Below are 18,486 nucleotides of genomic sequence, written 5' to 3' on the forward strand. Positions count from 1 at the left end.
AGCCCTATATAGGAAAGGTTTCTTGGCCTTTTGGCTAAGATCAAGTGCAGGAAATGTGTTTTTTTAGTGTTTAATGTTATATTGTGTTTTTATATATCCTGAAAGCTGCACAGAATGGCTGAGGCAACCCAGTCAGATGGGTATAATAACTGGACTGGACTTCATCGTCCAGGAGTCCTTTACCATATATATATATATATATATATATATATATATATATATATATATGCCAATAACATCACTCTCCAACATTTCCCCATTGAAAATAGGGGCATCCTATTCAACAACAACAACAACAGGATTTTTCATCACTCGGAAACCTAAATATTGAAATACAAAAGGTTAGAAGACCCCTGTTCTCCTTACAGAGCTATAATTCTCAGAGTGATTTGAAAATCAATCCTTCTTTCCAGGGAAGTCTGAGAATTGTAACACTGTGAGGGGAATTAGGGGTTCTCCTAGCAACGATCAGCACCCTTAACAAACTACAGTTCCCATGATTCCCTTGATTCTTGGGGGGGGGGAGAGGCATGGCTATTTAAAGTGGTATGATAGGGCAACAAGGAGACCCCTCCACAGAAACATTGCGTGTAACAGGCCGTATTGACAAATTCAAAATGAACAAATAATCATGTCCACGTGGCAGTCTTAAAGAACTTGAAAGTGAAATTGCTGGTCTTCTAGCAAAAATAAGTAACTTTCCCCTAAGATCAGAGGGCTGAAAAGTGTTCATTGTGATGCAGCATTTTAAAAAGGGATTTGGGGCATTAAAATATAATTCAATGTGAGCAGTGTGAAGCAAGGCACACACAAAGATTTTCTAGCTTCATGTATTTGCTAATGGGGTGTGTACTGGTTTTAAATGACCAGGAATGACTTCAGAGGTCTGGCTAAATGAAAATGTTGACCTGTTTGTGGTGGCTATGGAAAGGGTAAATTCCACGCTTGGGAACATTAGGAAAGGAATTGAAAATAAAACTGCCAGTATCATAATGCTTTTATATAAATCTATGACGTAATTACACTTGGAATACTGTGTTAATTCTGGTCACTGCACCTAACAGCATGTACAGCTTTTTCTTTTAGGTAGAAGGTGGTGGTGGAAGGAGAGGTGTCTAAAATTATGCATAGTGGGGGGAAAGTGGCTAGACAGAAGTTTTCCTCCCTTTCTCATAACTGCAAATACAGTGGGTGATTTAGGACAGACAAATGGAAGTATTTCTTTGCACAGCTGTGGAACTCACTGCCACAACACATTGAAATGGCCAACAACTTGGACTGCTTTAAAAGCGGATTGGACAAAGTCTTGGCAGATACGGCTTTCCATGACGAATGTCCATTATAACATGTGTTATCGGAGGTCATAAGCCTCTGAATACCAATTGCTTGGGAGCACAAGAGGAGAGTGTGCTCCTGCTGGAGCAGATAGACCATGGGTGGCACTGGGGATGCGGGTGGCGCTGTGGTCTAAACCACAGAGCCTTGGGCTTGCTGATCAGAAGGTCAGCGGTTCAAATCTCCACCACGGGGTGAGCTCCCATTGCTCGGTCCCAGCTCCTGCCAACATAACAGTTCGAAAGCACGTCAAAGTGCAAGTAGATAAATAGGTACCGCTCTAGCAGGAAGGTAAACGGCGTTTCCGTGCACTGCTCTGGTTCACCAGAAGCAGCTTAGTCATGCCGGCCATATGACCTCGGCCAGTAAAGCAAGATGAGCACTGCAACCCCAGAGTCGTCCGCGACTGAACCTAATAGTTGGGGGTACCTTTACCTTTTAGGCAAACTAAGGCCTGGGGGCCGCATCCAGCCCAATCGCCTTCTCAATCTGGCCCGTGGATGGTCCAGGACTCAGTGTGTTTTTACATGAGTAGAATGTGTCCTTTTATTTAAAATGCATCTCTGGGTTATTTGTGGGGCATAGGAATTTGTTCATACTTCCCCCCCCCCCAAAAAAATATAGCCCGGCTCCCCACAAGGTCTGAGGGACAGTGGACCAGTCCCCTCCTGAAAAAGTTTGCTGACCCCTGAGATAGACCTTTGGCCTGATCCAGATGGACTCTCCTTATATCCGTACATGTCACAGGAGCGTGCCATTAAGTAACCACACAGTTCAAAGATGGAGTTAGCGCTTTATTAGCAAAAAACATGATCTCCACAGACTCGACTGAATGTCAGACCAAGGGTTGGATTTAGATGAAGAGAGACCCTAGGCTACTCCACTTGTGAGGACCCTCCCAATCCCCCACCCTCACGACTAGAATAAAATGGAAGCGTGTTATAAACAAAACTGAATGAAGCCAAGGATGATGACAGGTATTTAAAATTCTGTAATTCACAATTTCCCCTCTAAAGGATCTCTCTAAGATTCTGCAGATTTTCGCTGTGAACTAGGGCCCCACAAAAAAAATTCAAGTTGGGCCCTAGAGTTTCAAATTGGAACCCACTGGCTGGCCCCGAGTCTCATTGTTGATGGGCCTGAGTTGCCCTGCCCTGGCATGAATTCTTGGGTTTGCAGTTTTGGGAGAGGGGAGACTGCCCGCTGGGGGGTGGGTGGACTGGGGAGGCCCCCTAGATTTAGAGGCCCTAGGCTTCAGCCTACTTAGCCGTTGCCGAGACTGAAAGTCCCTGCCTCCGCACAGTCCTCTCCTCTCCAGAGCTTTTCCCCAAGCAATCAGAGACTGTGCCTGCATGTAGACAACCTCTTCTCTGCCCATTTCATGACTCTTCTGGGAGACCAGGGTGGAGGGGAGCTTCTCGCTTGAGGAGGAGGAGACACACAAGCCTATTCAACAGCATGATGCATCTCTGCCTCTTGGCCTCTCTCCTCTCCTGCTTCAGCTTCTACCTCTGATTCTGGACTTCTCTCTTCTGCAGACTCTCCCAGCTGACTAAGCCCTATTACCTCTTCAGCTTCCAACACCACCTCCTCTCAGTCTTCTCCCTCTGACCACTCATTGTTGCCCCACCACCAACCCCCTGGCTCTGAGACTTCTTCCCTTGGTGGTTCCCCAGCTGGTTCCTCCCACCACTCCTTGGACTCCTCCAACCAGTCCAAGACAATATGTGAAGCTCCTTGTGTATATTGCATCAAGCTAAAGGGATCTTAATTGAGTCTGCCTTGTCCTGCGTAGGGAAGGGCATTTAAGAGCCGAGCTACATGTTATACCAGCTTTCCCTCCAAGATAAGAGGGCCAAATTAGGAGCACTTGTTTTAACCATGTGATTAACCTCACATGTAAAGAAAGGTAAAGGGACCCATGACCATTAGGTCCAGTCATGGTTGACTCTGGGGTTGTGGCACTCATCTCGCTTTATTGGCCGAGGGATCCGGCGTACAGCTTCTGGGTCAAGTGGTTGGCATGACTAAGCCGCTTCTGGCAAACCAGAGCAGCGCACTGAAACACCATTTATCTTCCCGTTGGAGCGGTACCTATTTTTCTACTTGCACTTTGACATGCTTTTGAACTGCTAGGTTGGCAGGAGCAGGGACCGAGCAACAGGAGCTCACCCCGTCGCGGGGATTCGAACCGCCAACCTTCTGATCGACAAGTCCTAGGCTCTGTGGTTTAACCCACAGCGCCACCCATGTCCATTAACCTCACATGTAGTTCGGACCTAAGAAGGGAGGCCTACTGCCATTTGTTTCCTTGTCAATATCCTTCTGCACAAAGTAGTTTAATTATACAAAGTTTTTATATGACCCATTTCCTCACCCCCCCTCCTTTGCATAATTTTCACTGTATCATCCACAGGATTTGCATTCCCAAGTACCAAAAAAGCAGCAAAAGGCACAATTAGTGCATTTTATGTAATAACTTTGTCATTTTTAATTAGAACAAAATATAATGAGAGGGGGGGGGAGGTAGGGCAGGCCTCTGAGGAATGCTCCTATTAGAGTTAGTTTGCTTGGACAGCACTCTGTTTTGATCAGAGGCAGCAATTAGAAGAATTTTACGGAACAATTTGAGGACTCCTACATTAAAGTGAAGGCAGAGGCTACATGCATACCATATATTTAAAGCACATTTAAAGCCCCCCCACCCCATAAACTATGGGAACTGTAGTGCTTGAAATAGTTGTGACAACCTACACAGAAGTCTGCAAGTTACTTCCCAGTATATAAATTATTATTGTCATTGTTTATTAAATTTATATACCAACCTCCATCCAAACAAACCCCACAGAGGGGTTTACAATTCTATAACGTGAAATAAACTTGAAAAGTCACAGGCAGAGGTGGCAACCCCATTTCTGGGAAGAGCATTCAAAGCTGGGACACAGACGCTTGCACAATGCTCAGCCGTGTCGCCCTCGAGCACCAAGCTGCATGTGTGAAATGGGTCATCACCCACACAACTCAAGTCAACATCAGTTCCATATGGGTTCCAACACAAGACCGAAAACCCATTCACACGTTCTCGGTCACACACATCTCAGCACTACGTGGCTTCCTTTTTAAACCCTGGCAGCAACCGAACGTGTGAACGCCAGTGGCGTAGCGTGGGTTGTCAGCACCCGGGGCAAGGCAAGTAATTTGCGCCCCCTAACCCGTGGATTTGCGCCCCCTAACCCGTGGATTTGCCCTAACCCCAGATGTTGCGCCCGGTGCGGCCGGCCCCCCCTGCACCCCCCACGCTACGCCACTGGTGAACGCCTACCCCAGCGAAAAGCACTTGGGGGCCAGTTGATGGGAAAGCCCAGCCCTTTCCGGGTGGCTGCTCGCCCTGTTTCTCTGCGCTGGTGGCGCGTTCACACGTTCAAGTCCCCGCTGGCTGAGTGGCGGGTTGCAGGGAGAGGCTGACCTTCTGCACGTGTGAACCCTGCTGGACAGCTCCTTTCCCCTTCTCCTCCTCTCTAGCTATGCGCCGCTGCGCGCTCTCCGGGGATTCAAGCAGCCTGGCGCGCGGGCCCGGGGGATGCGCGGCCGCGGTGGCGGGGCTCCTACCCCGCCGAGCGCCAAGCAAGCCGGCTCCCCTTCCTCCCTCCCTCCTTCCCGGCCTCGAGCGAAGGGCAAGCGGCGGGGCTGGCACGAGGAGGCGGCTCCTGCCTGCGCTCTCCTCCCCTTCCCTCCCCTGCGCGCCGGAGAGAGAGGCAGGCAGGCAGGCAGCAGCCCTTGCCACCTCCGCCTCTCGCAAGCAGCCGCGGCTGGAGCTAGGAGGCGGCGGCGGTGCCCGCAGAACGCGCTGCCCGTCCCTCGCAGCCTCCGCGCCCGCCCGCCCGCCTCTGTCTCTCTGGGCCCTGCGGCTCCGGGCAAGAGGCCGGCTGCGTCCCTGGAAAGCCAGTGGCCGGAGCCAGGGCTGACCGGGCAGGTGAGTGCCGCCGAAGCGGGCGAAGGTTGCCGGGCGAGCCTGGCTCTTGGAGACGAGCGGATGGAGGCTCGGCGGCAGAAATCGGGGTCCAGACGCGCGTTGACGCTTCACGTGTGCACCCGCTGGTTGCGTGTGCATACGCATCCCGGAGAAAGCTGCCTTCACTCGAGTCAGTGTTGTCTACACTGGCCGGCAGGGGCTCTCCAGAATTTCAGGCTGGGAATATTCCCAGCACTACCTGGAGATGTGGTGTGTGTGTGTGTGTGTGTGTGTGTGTGTGTGTGTGTGTGTGTGTGTTTTGAATCTGGGACCTTCTGTTTGCAAAGCAATTAATGATTGCATTAATTAACCCAGTATAACTAGTACTGCAAATGTGCATTTTTAAAACAGCAATTCTGCGCTACCTGAAGCGTGCGTTGATTGAATCTGGCATGTGTGTGTTGGGGACCCAGCTCTTAACAATTTATTAATTGACCTAGCTGAGAGCAATACCACAATTATTATTTACTTTATTTGCACCCACACCGTATGGCTCCAGCAGAAAGGGTGGGGGAAAGATGTGAGGTTGCTCTCCATCTATGTGCAATAAGAGAGGGGAGGGGGGAACTTCACAACTATGCCATGTTGGGCTTGCAGTTGTCTGCCCGGGGAGAGATTTGTGCTGGAAGCTAGGAATAGCGGGCTTCTCTGGAGTGCGACATGTTTAAAGCTCAAAATGCATACAGCTTTTTCCGAGGAGTCCAGCGTCCTGGCATTCCACCCGTGTTCATTGCTGGAGCTAGGATTTTGCTAATGTAGAAGACATTGAGTACCATGTCACATGGCTGAGGGACTTCATTCCAGCTTTATCTCATCCTGCTATTTATTGTTCCTGTTATTACCACTGATTTATTAATTGCCTTCTGAACCACCATCTCAAGGTGATAATGAAAAAAACACTTCTAAGTTTATTGTGTGTTAGGGTTTCACGTACAAAGTGGGATGTTTTTCCCCCAAGCGTGTTTCTTTTTCCTTTTTTTGGGGGGGGGGATGGGAGAGAGAACGGGGTGGGGGCTTCACCCAAGTGTCAGTGCTGAAAATGTATGTATGTTTTTATCCCTTTGGCTTTCTCCTTTTCTGCTGGTATATAATGGGGGAAATCAAGTTTATATAACATGCCTATATGCATAGATTAAATAACCACTGATGGGAGAGATTATAGTAATTGTATCACCTCCAGGAAGGGCAGTAGTATGGAGCTGTTTGCTTGGAGCTAAAAGCACATGCATCCTTGTTCCTTCTGCAGGATAGGGAAGAGGAGGAGATGAAGATCTGATGTGACTTGATCACACACTGGTCCCTGTGTTGGTTAATTAAATAGCATAGCAGCAAAGGAAAGAGATGGAAGAGTTTTCTGAGCAGCAAGCCCCTGTTCTCTATTTGGTCATTATCAATGGTTTATTAGCTATTTAGTGTCACTGTTAGAGGTAAAGGGGTGGGGGCAAATCGACCCTTCTGGAAAAGCTGAAGTGGCTCTGCTTTTTCGGAGTTCTTTAGTTATGCAAGTCCATGTGTTGTAGAGCGTCACACTTGGACCAGGTAGGCACAGATTCGAATCCCCATTCATTCACTTGAACCCACCCAAATTGGCCATGTGGAAGGTTCAGGAATGGCAGTGCAAATAGCTCAGTCGACAGAGCATGAGACTCTTAATCCCAAGGTTGTGGGTTCGAGCCCCATGTTGGGCAAAAGATTCCTGCATTGCTGCAGGGGGTTGGACTAGATGACCCTCATGGTTCCTCTGCATAATCAGGCTCAGTATACCTGAAGAAGCGTCTCCACCCCCATCATTCTGCCCGAACGCTGAGGTCCAGCGCCGAGGACCTTCTGGCGGTTCCCTCACTGCCAGAAGCAAAGCTACAGGGAGAGGGCCTTCTCAGTAGTGGCACCCGCCCTGTGGAACACCCTCCCATCAGATGTCAAAGAGATAAACAACTACCTGACATTTAGAAGACATCTGAAGGCAGCCCTGTTCAGGGAAGTTTTTAATGTGTGACATTTTAATGTATTTTTAATCTTTGTTGGAAGTCGCCCAGAGTGGCTGGGGAGACCCAGCCAGATGGGCAGGGTACATATAATAATAACAACTTCTTCTTCTTCTTCTTCTTCTTCTTCTTCTTCTTCTTCTTCTTCTTCTTCTTCTTATATGATTCTGCAGTAGTTCTTTGCACAGTGAAGGACAGTGCAAAACGAAGGAATTTGCTCCCACAAGAGGTTGTGATGACCACCAGCTTAGTTGGCTGTTAAAAGACATTGAGAGAAATTCATGGAGGATTGGACTATGAAAGATTCCTAGGCATAGAGTTGAGAGGGACCTTGAAGATTTTCTAGACCAACCCCCCGTAATGCAGGAATATGCAGCTGTCCCATACGGGGATCGAACCTGCAACCTTGGCTTTATCAGCACCACACTCTAACTGAGCTATGCAGGTTCTTCCTGTGATAGCTAAGGTCTACCTCCACTGTCAGAGGGGGTATGACTCACAATACCAGCTGCTGGGAATCACAACTGGGGAGGGTGCTGTTCTGCTTGGTTTCTGCCTGTGGGGTTCCCACAGGCATCTGGTTGGCTCCAGTGAGAGAGAAAAGGATGCTTGACAAATTTTTCTGGTCTGTTTTGGACCAGTTAACCTAACCTCCTCACAGGACTCTGTTGAGGATGAAATGAGAAGTCTTGTGTCTGTCAGCTTGAAGCTTTTGGGAAGAGACTTGGCGACTCGGGCTATAAATGTACGTTTCAACTTAGCTCACATCGGGCATTTTGCAAGAATAGTGCAAAAATTGTTGCAAGAGGTAGGAAGCCAGCCATATTTTTCTGGTATAGGGTCACCACCTTTGGGGGGGTCTGTGGTCAGACTTGACATAATCTTCCTTCGCTCCTATGGTCCACAGCTACACATGGAGCCATAGCTGTCAACTTTTCCCTTTTCTTGCAAGGAATGCTATTCGGAATAAGGGAATTTTCCTTAAAAAAAGGGAAACGTTTACAGCTATGCATGGAGCCAGTTGCCAAGCTCATCTTTTAACTTCCAAATGGTTTCTGGGCACCTGAATTTTTGCACAACTGTTTCTCTCTCTCTCTCTCTCTCTCTCTCTCTCTCTCTCTCTCTCTCATTACTTTTTATTAAGGATTTTTTGTGTTACAAAACAGGGAAAGGTACACCTATCATCTCCGCTTTCAATTCACAGTCTTTTTTCACAGTTCATTTACATTTAGTGAGAGACACTTTTGTCATAAACACACAGTGTTCCCATTACTGCTGACAACATTGGTTAAAATCCTGCTACCGGAACATCACAATTCAGGTGCCACAAAGGCGCCTGACATTGTCTCACTGACACCCCCCCCCACCGCAAGCGACGGGGTGTGTGTGTGACCTGCTATTAAGCAAGCCCCCCCCCCACATCATTGAGACATAGGACCAATCAGCTGAAAGCCATGTGGTCCAAACTACCCCAAACAATGCTATTTCCCACTAACTGTTTCTTTCTCTAGCCCAGACGTGCAGCCCGGAATAGATGCAAATCTATAAATAATGACATGCATATTATAGAACCTGGGTAACTTGTGCGGTAATACAGAGAGCAGAATGAGCAGGCTAATTCTGCAGCTGGGCTTGTGGCGGTGCTTTGCCAAGGCTTTGGGTGGCGCACTGGAAATAGCGAGCTATGCTCCTCCAGCAGCAAAACAGCATGAGAATCTGCAGAACAACAACAGCCCACAGAGTCTTTTGCAACTTCATTGCCACCCATCAATCACAGTGACATCCCTGCTAGCCATTCGCGGAAGTCACAAATCAACGTGCGTTGATGGCACTGAGATAATGTTACAGGGCTCTCTCTTTCTCATGCACACACACAAAGAGAGAGTGTGTTCGTAAGGAAGAAGAACCTATTGCACTGCTCTCTCTTCCAGGCCTCCATAGCTCAGGCCTCGACACAGTTGCAAGCATAAGCTACAGGCTATTCATGAGCAGTTTGAGTCCCAGTGTGGCTCCCCCATGAGCATTCACCAAACTGCACACAACATACATTTGCATCCCCTGTGTGTGGGGGGGGGAACAAGCCCTTTTGAATGGAGAGAGATAAGGAAGATGTAATAATGGCCCAGGAGGCAACATCAGCACCTTGGTGGCAGTTCTGTGGAAGAGTGGGCTTCAGTCTTCCTGGGAGATGTTGGGAGAAACTACACAGGGTCTTCATTTTGGGTGTCCAAAGGGCCACCATAGTTTCAGAGGGGAGCTGGAGAAGCAGTGAGATTGGGAGTCTCCCGTGTCACAACCTTCCCATGCTGGAGCAAACAGGAGAGAGAAAAAGGTAGAGGCAAGGAAAGATTAGGGAAAGGGTCCCTAGCTCTGTGGTGGAGCATCTGCCCTGTATGCACAAGGTCCCAGGTTCAGTCCCTGACTTCTCCAGGTTGAGATGGGAGAGACTGCTGCCTGAAACCTTGGTGATCAGGCTGCTGCCAGCCAGTGTAAACAATAGTGAGCTAGATGGGCCAGTGGTCTGGCTCTGTGTAAGGCACCTTCCTGAGTTTCTGTGATAGGAAACTTTGTAGATACCAAGAGTCTGACGCAGCCTCTGACTACCTGCCTTCCTTCCATGAAATCCAGGACTCGCTGTGTTATATTGCCCAGTCCTGAAGCAGCCCTATGTGAGAGCAGCGAAACAGCTCAAGCTTATCATGCAAGAATCTCCCAAGTCTGATCCTTGACTGCAGATGCCCATGGAAAGGGGATGGGAATCACCACCTGAGACCCAGAGCCTCATGCAACAACTGTCTAAGTTATGGTGGGGGACCTACAGTTCCCTAGGATTCTTTAGAGAAAGTCAGAGTGTGGATAGTACAGCCAGTAGACCCAGTGTGGTGTAGTGGTTAATAATCTGGACTCGTAATCTGGTGAACCGGGTTCGATTCCCCGCTCCTCCACATGCAGCTACTAGGTGACCTTGGGCTAGTCACACTTCTCTGATGTCTCTCAGCCCCACTCACCTCACAGAGTGTTTGCTGTGGGGCAGTGGCATAGCGTGGGGGGTGCAGGGGGGGCCAGCTGCACCGGGCGCAACATTTTGGGGGGGGCGCGCTCGCACTCGCAGCTCTCTGCCCCTACCTGGCTCACTCACTCTCTCTCACTGTAGTGCTGGCTGTGCGAATCCGATCCGAGCTGCCGGGTCGCCGCCCACTGTGGAGGGGGAGGCTGCCAGGCGTGCGTTGCGGTGTGGAGCGGAGAGAGAGCGAGGGAGGGACTATCTGGGGAAGGGACAGTGCAGCGGCCGCCCAGCGCAGCGCTGAGCGCGGGAGAGAACCACACCCGACCAGCCCAGGCAGCAGCAAGAAGAAGCTGGCAGCGGCGGCAGGTTAGGGGCGCAAATTACTTGCCTTGCCCCGGGTTAGGGGGCGCAAATTACTTGCCTTGCCCCGGGTGCTGACAACCCACGCTACGCCGCTGCTGTGGGGGAGGAAGGGAAAGGAGATTGTGAGCTGCTTTGAGACTCCTTAGGGTAGTAATAAAGCGGGATATCAAATCCAAACTCCTCTTCTTCTTCTCTCATCTATTTTTCAGCCATGTGTAGGTTTGGTAGCTCAACATTTCATGTTTGCAAGCTGAAATGATGTTCCAGTTCTGTCACTGACACATGTGTTTGTTTGTTTGTGTGTGTATGTGTGTGTGCGTGTGTGTGAGAGAGAGAGATTTGGACTTAAACATCAAAATATAACTGCTGCTTTTTCAAAACCACACCAGTAGCTTTCTTGCAGCAGAAAGTTGTCTTTTCTTTTCTGTTTTTTCCCACCTCCCACATTTCCAATGTTGCTATTTGGTTTTATTTCCTTCTAGCAGCCTGACACCAGAATTTCAGTTTCAATGTGTGAAATTCTTTGGAATGCTCAACAAGAGCAGCAGGTTGCATGAGATGTGGTTTGAAATGCACAGCGGCACACAAGCTGACTTCCAGCTAGATGGATTTTTTTTTTTAAAGGGGGTGGGGGAGGATTTAAGTTTTCTTTCTGTGCAATGAGATAACCTGCCAGTCTTAGCATTTGCCTTTCAGGTAAACAATGCTCTGGTTGTTTGATCCCATTATCACAGCAAGGGTTTTGAACTGGGTTTATTTCTTTTCCCTTTGTCCAGGTCACCTGCCCAAATGGGAAATGGGTCAGTGAAACACAAGTACCTGAAGAGGCCAGACAGTCATGTGGGAAACTGCCCTCTGGGCTGCTCAGGGAGCAGCAAGTTCTTGAAAGACCCAGGACTGAACATCAGTACCATCACAGGTGCGGCAGATATTCTGAGAAGCAAGATCTGGGAGCTCGAGAGGGAGTTGAAGAGGCAGGAGGAAGAGCTCCACGAGAGGAACTACCACATCATCGAGCTGCAGGAGCAGCTGGCGAAGCAAACCCGGACCATTGCCGACCTCACCGAAGAGCTTAAGTGCAAATGCATCCAGCTCAACAAGCTGCAGGATGTTGTGGACACCCAGGGGGCAAACCCCTTCCTGTTCTCCCCTCTTAAAGAAGCGCCCAGGGCCAAGCATGCAGCCCCCTGCAGCAACAGGAGGAGAGGCGCGAAGGAAGGCGTGTCTGCAGAACCCACGAGCCGGACGTACGACTTGAGCGAGCAGCCTCGCTTCTCCTTCGAAAAGGCGAGAGTCAGAAAGGCCTCAAGGTGAGAGGGCATGCTGCGCTGGGGCACATCGGTGCGCACACCAAAGTATGCATAGCTAGGTGCATCCTTCACAGGGTGGGTTTGATTTAAATCAAATCGATTTAAATCATGATTTAAGTCAAACTGATTTAAATCATGATTTAAGTCAAATCGATTTAAATCATGATTTAAATCACTAGTCAGTAAGACTTGATTTTAATCTCTTTCTTTTACAGAAAGACTCATTCTTGCTGGTATAATCTTAATATTCACAACCAGGTGAAGGTTTCATTTATTTATTTCACTCAAACAAGAACATTATAGCATATGTATCCATGTTTGTTAACTGATGTGGTTAAACGGTTTTTTAAAAAAAACAACAACAAATCCCTTAGACTGAGTTTTAGCAAACATGAAAAACTTAAAACAAATCCCTATTTCCTGATGAATAGCCTTTGGACTATAATGTAACTCCAATAGAAAACTATCTTTAGAAAGATTTTCCCCCCAAAAGCATTTCATTTAAAAAATCTGATTTAAATTTTTAAAAATCTGATTGAAATAAAAAAAAAACTATTTAAATAAAAATCTTTTTAAAAAAAAAAATCATTGATTTTTTTATGCACCCTGATCCTTCGCAGGATAGTTGCTTGCTGCTGTGATAGCTGTAAGTGTGTGAGACAGTTCTAATGCTGCGGTTTTAGATGCACGCTTCTGGTTGTTTATATAATTTGGGCAAGGAGCCGGTAGACTACCACAAATGTGTGGGGAAGTTTGAATGCCTCATACAGACAGATTTGCCCCTATCCCTCTGATTCCCCTCCCTGTCTGCCGTTGAGCAGCTGAAAGGGGCGAAGGCTCTGAGGTTGTGCAGAGGAATGCATTTGCAGCCGCCTCCTCTCTAAGAACATTTGCTGCAAGAAGAGCAATGGATCTGGGGCAGGAAAAGATTGCACCACAATGTGCCCTGGGCTTTCATAGCTGGCATGGGCTTTCAGAGCGGCCTTGGGATCACACTGCCTCGCTGTACTTTGTTGTTTAGTTAAGAGGTATACCTTGAGCGTAAGAGAATGCCTTTTTTGTTCATGCTGCCACAGCAAAGCTATAATTCTTCGGAGCACAGATGCCAAGCGAAAAGGAGCGTCTGTCTCTGAGGAACTTGCCTATAGTTGGACAAGTGGGAAAGGCTGGGCTGGGCTTGTGTGAAAAAGAGCTTGTGTGCAAGGCTTGTGAACGAGTGCATGTGAGGCTTCAGTACTCATAAACAGGAGTCCCAAATGGGGAGATGGTGGTTGGTGCTCCCCTCAATAACGCCCATTTGGTGTTTGCAAATGGGTGTGGTAGATTACGCTTAAATGTGTGTCTTAAACTGTGTGTTTGTTTATTGCCCATCAAATTTATTTCTGGATTTATTTCTGGAATAATAGTGCTGGCTGTGCACAATAGACAGGTTTTTCTGGATGGTGCCTGTTACTGTGCAGAAAAAAACTAAATATTAACCCAGGCTTTCAAATACCCATTTATCTGTTGCCCTTGTAAGAATTGCGTTCAGACCCTGAAGCAGAGAAGCATTTGTAAACTGGGAGAGTTTATTCTTTTCTTCTCAGGTCCTCGGTACACCACAGGTGGCTGACATAGGTCTCTTTGAGCAGATAGGCTAGTAAGAATTCATGTGCACTAAAGACTTTTGATGTTGTATCATTCTGTTCCAGGACATACAGTGGTACCTCGGGTTAAGTACTTAGTTCGTTCCGGAGGTCCGTTCTTAACCTGAAACTGTTCTTAACCTGAAGCACCACTTTAGCTAATGGGGCCTCCTGCTGCCACTGCGCCGCCGGAGCCTGATTTCTGTTCTTATCCTGAAGCAAAGTTCTTAACCTGAAGCACTATTCCTGGGTTAGCGGAGTGTGTAACCTAAAGCGTATGTAACCTGAAGCGTATGTAACCCGAGGTACCACTGCACTATCAGTTAAGGCGCTCATTTTCTTCTGAGAGCCGGGTTCGCTTCCCCGCTCCTCCACTTGCAGCTACTGGGTGACCTTGGGCCAGTCACACTTCTCTGAAGTCTCTCAGCCCCACTCACCTCACAGAGTGTTTGTTGTGGGGGAAGAAGGGAAAGGAGAATGTTAGCCGCTTTGAGACTCCTGAAGGGAAGTGAAAGGCGGGATATCAAATCCAAACTCCTCCTCCTCCTCCTCCTCCTCCTCTTCTTCTTCTTCTTCTTCTTCTTCTTCTTTCTTTCTTTCCCACTCACTATGCTCTTCTGGAACTGTTCTTTAAGGCTGCCTCATTCACTCTAGAAGCAGTTCCTAGGTCTCAGCATAATGACGGCACTCACAGATTTTGTGAGACTATGTCTCAGCCAAATAAGGCAGTTTCCACAACTTCTTCCCTATATGTTGACTCTAAACAGAATGGTGACTGTATTTTAAGACCCTATTTTAGACAGAGCATTGAACGGGCCTTTTAAGTGGTGGCTCCCTGGTTGTGGAATGTTCTCCCCAGGGAGACTCACATGGCACCATCTTCATCTATTTTTAGGAACAAGAAAGTTGTTTTCCTTTTTACCTGGGCTTTGTGCCTTTAATTTGAGCAGTTTCAAGTACCTGCCACCTCTTTTTAGTGGGATAGATTTCCTAAGCCCTGTCATTTATTTGTATGGATGTGGGTTTGTTTTGTTTTTAATTTTTTATTTCCAAAACCAAAAAAAGAAAAATTACAAACATCAAATTCAACATCCATATTCATTTTCTAACATAAACCTATTACATAATTAACTAAATTAAAATATACCTAATTACTCTAAACTTTTCTTTGCTTCTCTTTGCTGTATACAAATATAACACAGTTAGAAATTTTATATTAAAGCTTTTATATTATAAATGATATTTCAAATTCCCAAATTCACATGGGTGAAGGGGAACGGGGGTATAGGGGATGTGGTTTTTTAGGTTTTTATTGGTTGCTTCATTGTGCTCAGTGACTAAATAATAATAATATAATATAATCACTTTTTTAAAGAGGGAAGCTGGTGGCACAATTGTTAGATATATCTTTTTGGTAAGACAAAAGCAGTTTCAGCTTAAAACAGGCTATGCACCACAAGAATTAGGAACTAGGAACTAACAGTTGCATTTTTAGTTCTCTACCTTTGCCTCCATTTAGGGCATTGGGATTTTCAGAGACTCAGTCCCAGTTCTTTGGCCACAAGTATTCAGCACCATTGTAGGGAAACTGGAGCACCATGGGTCCTCTGGGTCGCAAACATATCCTTTGTCCACTAGTTATGGAAAGAGGCTATGACTCCTGTGGGTTATAACTGAATTTGCAGTGCAATTAGCTCTGGAGACTACATAATGAAATTCTGCTGCAGTTTGGATTCCACTGGAAAGAAACTCAAATCTGCATAGTAAGGCAAGGAAGATTCTAAAATAGCAGGTTTTTGTTTTCCCCTTTGGGGCCTTTCCCCAGGAGCTGCAGATAGAGCAATAAGGTGGATAGCTGCTCACCACCTGAAGTTAACAGCATTAAATTGCCACTGGCCACATGAAAGAGCCAGAACCAAGTAGGTATTTGTTCCAGTTTCCAAACTTTGCACCCTCTGCCGTTTCCTTTGAATTAAGATTAATAGGGGAGTTATAGGTGCCAGGAAGCCATCTTTCAAACATTTGAGAAATCTTGCTTCTCATATCAAACCAAAACAGTTGTATACCTTTAGTGTGTGTAGCAAGTCAGAAAGTTTAAATGCATGGGCTAAATGTATAACAAAAGCCTAAGCGATAAGGCTGTTAATGTGGTAAATAATAATTATATGGATTATTAGGCTCTTGTGCTTTTATTTGGAACCCAAAATATAAAAGGAAACAAGTTTCTTTGCCCTGGATTTTAGGACATTATGGTTTCACAGCGACATAATTCTAAGAGTTCTGTGTCCATTTCCCAAAACCAGATTCTGAGACTAAAGGGAGGTAAGCAACTTCCTTGAGACTTGAACACTCCTATTTCAGACAGCAAACAAGCAGGAAGAGTATGTTTACTTCACCCTAAGAAGAAATCTCAGAGCCTAGGACTTGCCAATCAGAAGGTCGGCGGTTCGAATTCCCGTGACGGGGTGAGCTCCCATTGCTTAGTCCCTGCTCTTGCCAACCTAGCAGTTCGAAAGCACATCAAAGTGCAAGTAAATATTATCTCTTTCTTATAAATTGGCATTGGCAGATGAAGTTGATGGACTATATGGAATTGGCGGAAATGACTGGCAGAATCCGAGACCAGGGAGAAGAGTCAGTGGAAGAAGATTGGAAAAAATTTAAAGATTATTTACAGAAATATTGTAAAATTAATGAGCTTTAGAAAAATGGTGGAATGAAGTTATATGGCTTTGGCAAAAATGTTATAAGGAACTAGGTACAGATAGACTGTTAATGTATTAAAGGGAAAAAAACAAGGTTAGAATATGTTAAGATTAATTACAGGACAGAAACAGGAAGATGGAAAGGAGTTGCTGAAACAGTTAATTGAAGTGGAATACAAAAAGGGAGGCGTGAGGAAGTCAATGAAACAAGTGAATGAAAGATAAGCTTGAAAATACTGGAAGTGTTTTTAATTGTTCTTGTTTTGTTTTGTTAATTCAATGTTTTATGTAGTGTTTTTGTTTCTGTTTTTGTATTGTATTATATTGATTTGTTTAATTCTTTTTCTTTCTTTTTGTAATCTTTAAACTCTTAATAAATATTACTTTAAAAAACAAAACAAAAACAAAGTGCAAGTAGATAAATAGGTACTGTTCTGGCAGGAAGGTAAACAGCGTTTCTGTGCACTGCTCTGGTTCGCCAGAAGCGGCTTAGTCCTGCTGGCCACATGACCCGGAAGCTGTACGCCGGCTCCCTCGGCCATTAAAGCAAGATGAGCGCTGCAACCCCAGAGTCAGCCACGACTCGACCTAATGGTCAGGGGTCCCTTTACCTTTAAGAAGAAAGTTCAGAACATCTCAGTCCCTCTGCCATTAGAGACCTACTTAATGCAACACACCAAACTGGGGGTGCAATTCAGTCAATGGCATACAATACTGCAAGGGACAGGATGAGTGAATAGCCAGCGATAGTTAGTAAGGTGTGAGTGATATTACGCTCCTGAGCTGGCCAGCTGCATTCTTCCTGTCGAAATGGCTTAACATTTGCATGGAGAAAATATGGGGGTTGGCCAAGAGACAGGATGCTTGTTCAGACAACAAGGTGCAGCAGACCTCTTGCTCTGTTCATTGGCTTGCGGACTCACCAGTGTTGAGCTGGAGACTATTTTTAAAAAGAAGCCAGAATGTCAAGCTTGCCAGACTAGTCATTAGAGCCAACAGTAATCTGGTCCATCACTTGGTGTTTTGCTCTGTAGATGCCAATAAAACGTCATTCTGTCCCATCATCTCTAAGGGACATGGCTTATAGTGACAGAAGTGCCAATAAATTCATGTGGTTAATAAATTTAACAGTTTAATGCTGGAAGGGCGATTGCATGCAGATAGGCACAAGTTCAATTCCGTGTTGGCTGAAAATACCCCCAGTCTGAAACTCTGGAGAGCTATTGCCAACCAGTGTAGAAAACACTGGGTTCGAAGGACCGATATCCTCAATTTGTATAAGGCAGCTTCCTATGTACCCCGTGTTTCAAAGTGGCATGTCCATTTCATTCCTTGTAAATACGAAGGGTGAATGTATAGGCATGCAGAGAACCTTGCAATCTAGTCAGATGATCTTTTGGCTATTGCTACAAGCCTGCAAAATTCCCCAGGCAATTCCGACTTTTTCCACTCGCTTTGGTATTGATTGACCTGAAAGCACAGCAAGCTGCGACCTCTCCGAGATGCTCACTCGCATCCTCCTCCTCCACACAGTCCAGTCTAGTCTTGCGTAATAAGCTCTCTCCACCATTCACTCTTCTGAAAAGTGAATGATTGCAGTCATTTGATTTTTGCCTATCACATGATGGTGTATGTTTTGATTCCACAAAGTGGGAGGTGACAGAGACAGGATGTTTGTGTTACTGTGTTCCATGGACTATTGTCCTTTGTTCTTTCTCTTTGCTGTCTGATGCTAGAGAGAGAGGGAGCCATGTTGCAGTGCTCCGTGTGTGTTTATATGTAAATAAAGTAGATTAGCCAAAATGCTGAGTTGCTGAGGTCTGTTACGCAAGCTGCAAAGACTCTGAGGATCCCTAAGTGTGCCGATGTCTGTTGGCATTGGTCGCTGTGATGTTCGGGTTGAAGAAAGCTTTCGAAGCTCCCAAACGATCGACCAGGAGGGAGGGAACATGCTAGTCTGGCATGTGTCTCTGTCAGGGTCCTGCTCGAGTAGGTCCATGATTCCATCCTCAAAGAGCTACAAAGGGATCTGTTTCCCTTGTCAAGGGAAGCTGTTGTCACTGAATGTTTGCTAAGCCCATCTTTCAAATGTAGTTATTATAGGCATTTTTTAAAAATACTGTCCTTCATGCAGAAGACCCCAG

At 46.4% G+C, this 18,486-nt stretch overlaps 1 protein-coding gene across 1 annotated transcript in view; it reads left to right on the forward strand.

The window, feature by feature from the left end:
* Positions 1-4,965: 4,965 nt before the first annotated feature.
* Positions 4,966-18,486, forward strand: part of PRKG2 (protein kinase cGMP-dependent 2) — a 72,007-nt gene continuing 58,486 nt past the window's right edge. The window contains exons 1-2 of the mRNA XM_081876808.1: positions 4,966-5,308; positions 11,479-12,012. Of these exons, the coding sequence (XP_081732934.1) occupies positions 11,492-12,012 (521 nt within the window). The 5' untranslated portion in view covers positions 4,966-5,308; positions 11,479-11,491. The remainder of the gene's footprint in view (positions 5,309-11,478; positions 12,013-18,486) is intronic.

Source organism: Podarcis erhardii (assembly GCF_964252035.2).
Source record: "Podarcis erhardii genome assembly, chromosome: 9".
Classification (NCBI taxonomy): domain Eukaryota; kingdom Metazoa; phylum Chordata; class Lepidosauria; order Squamata; family Lacertidae; genus Podarcis; species Podarcis erhardii.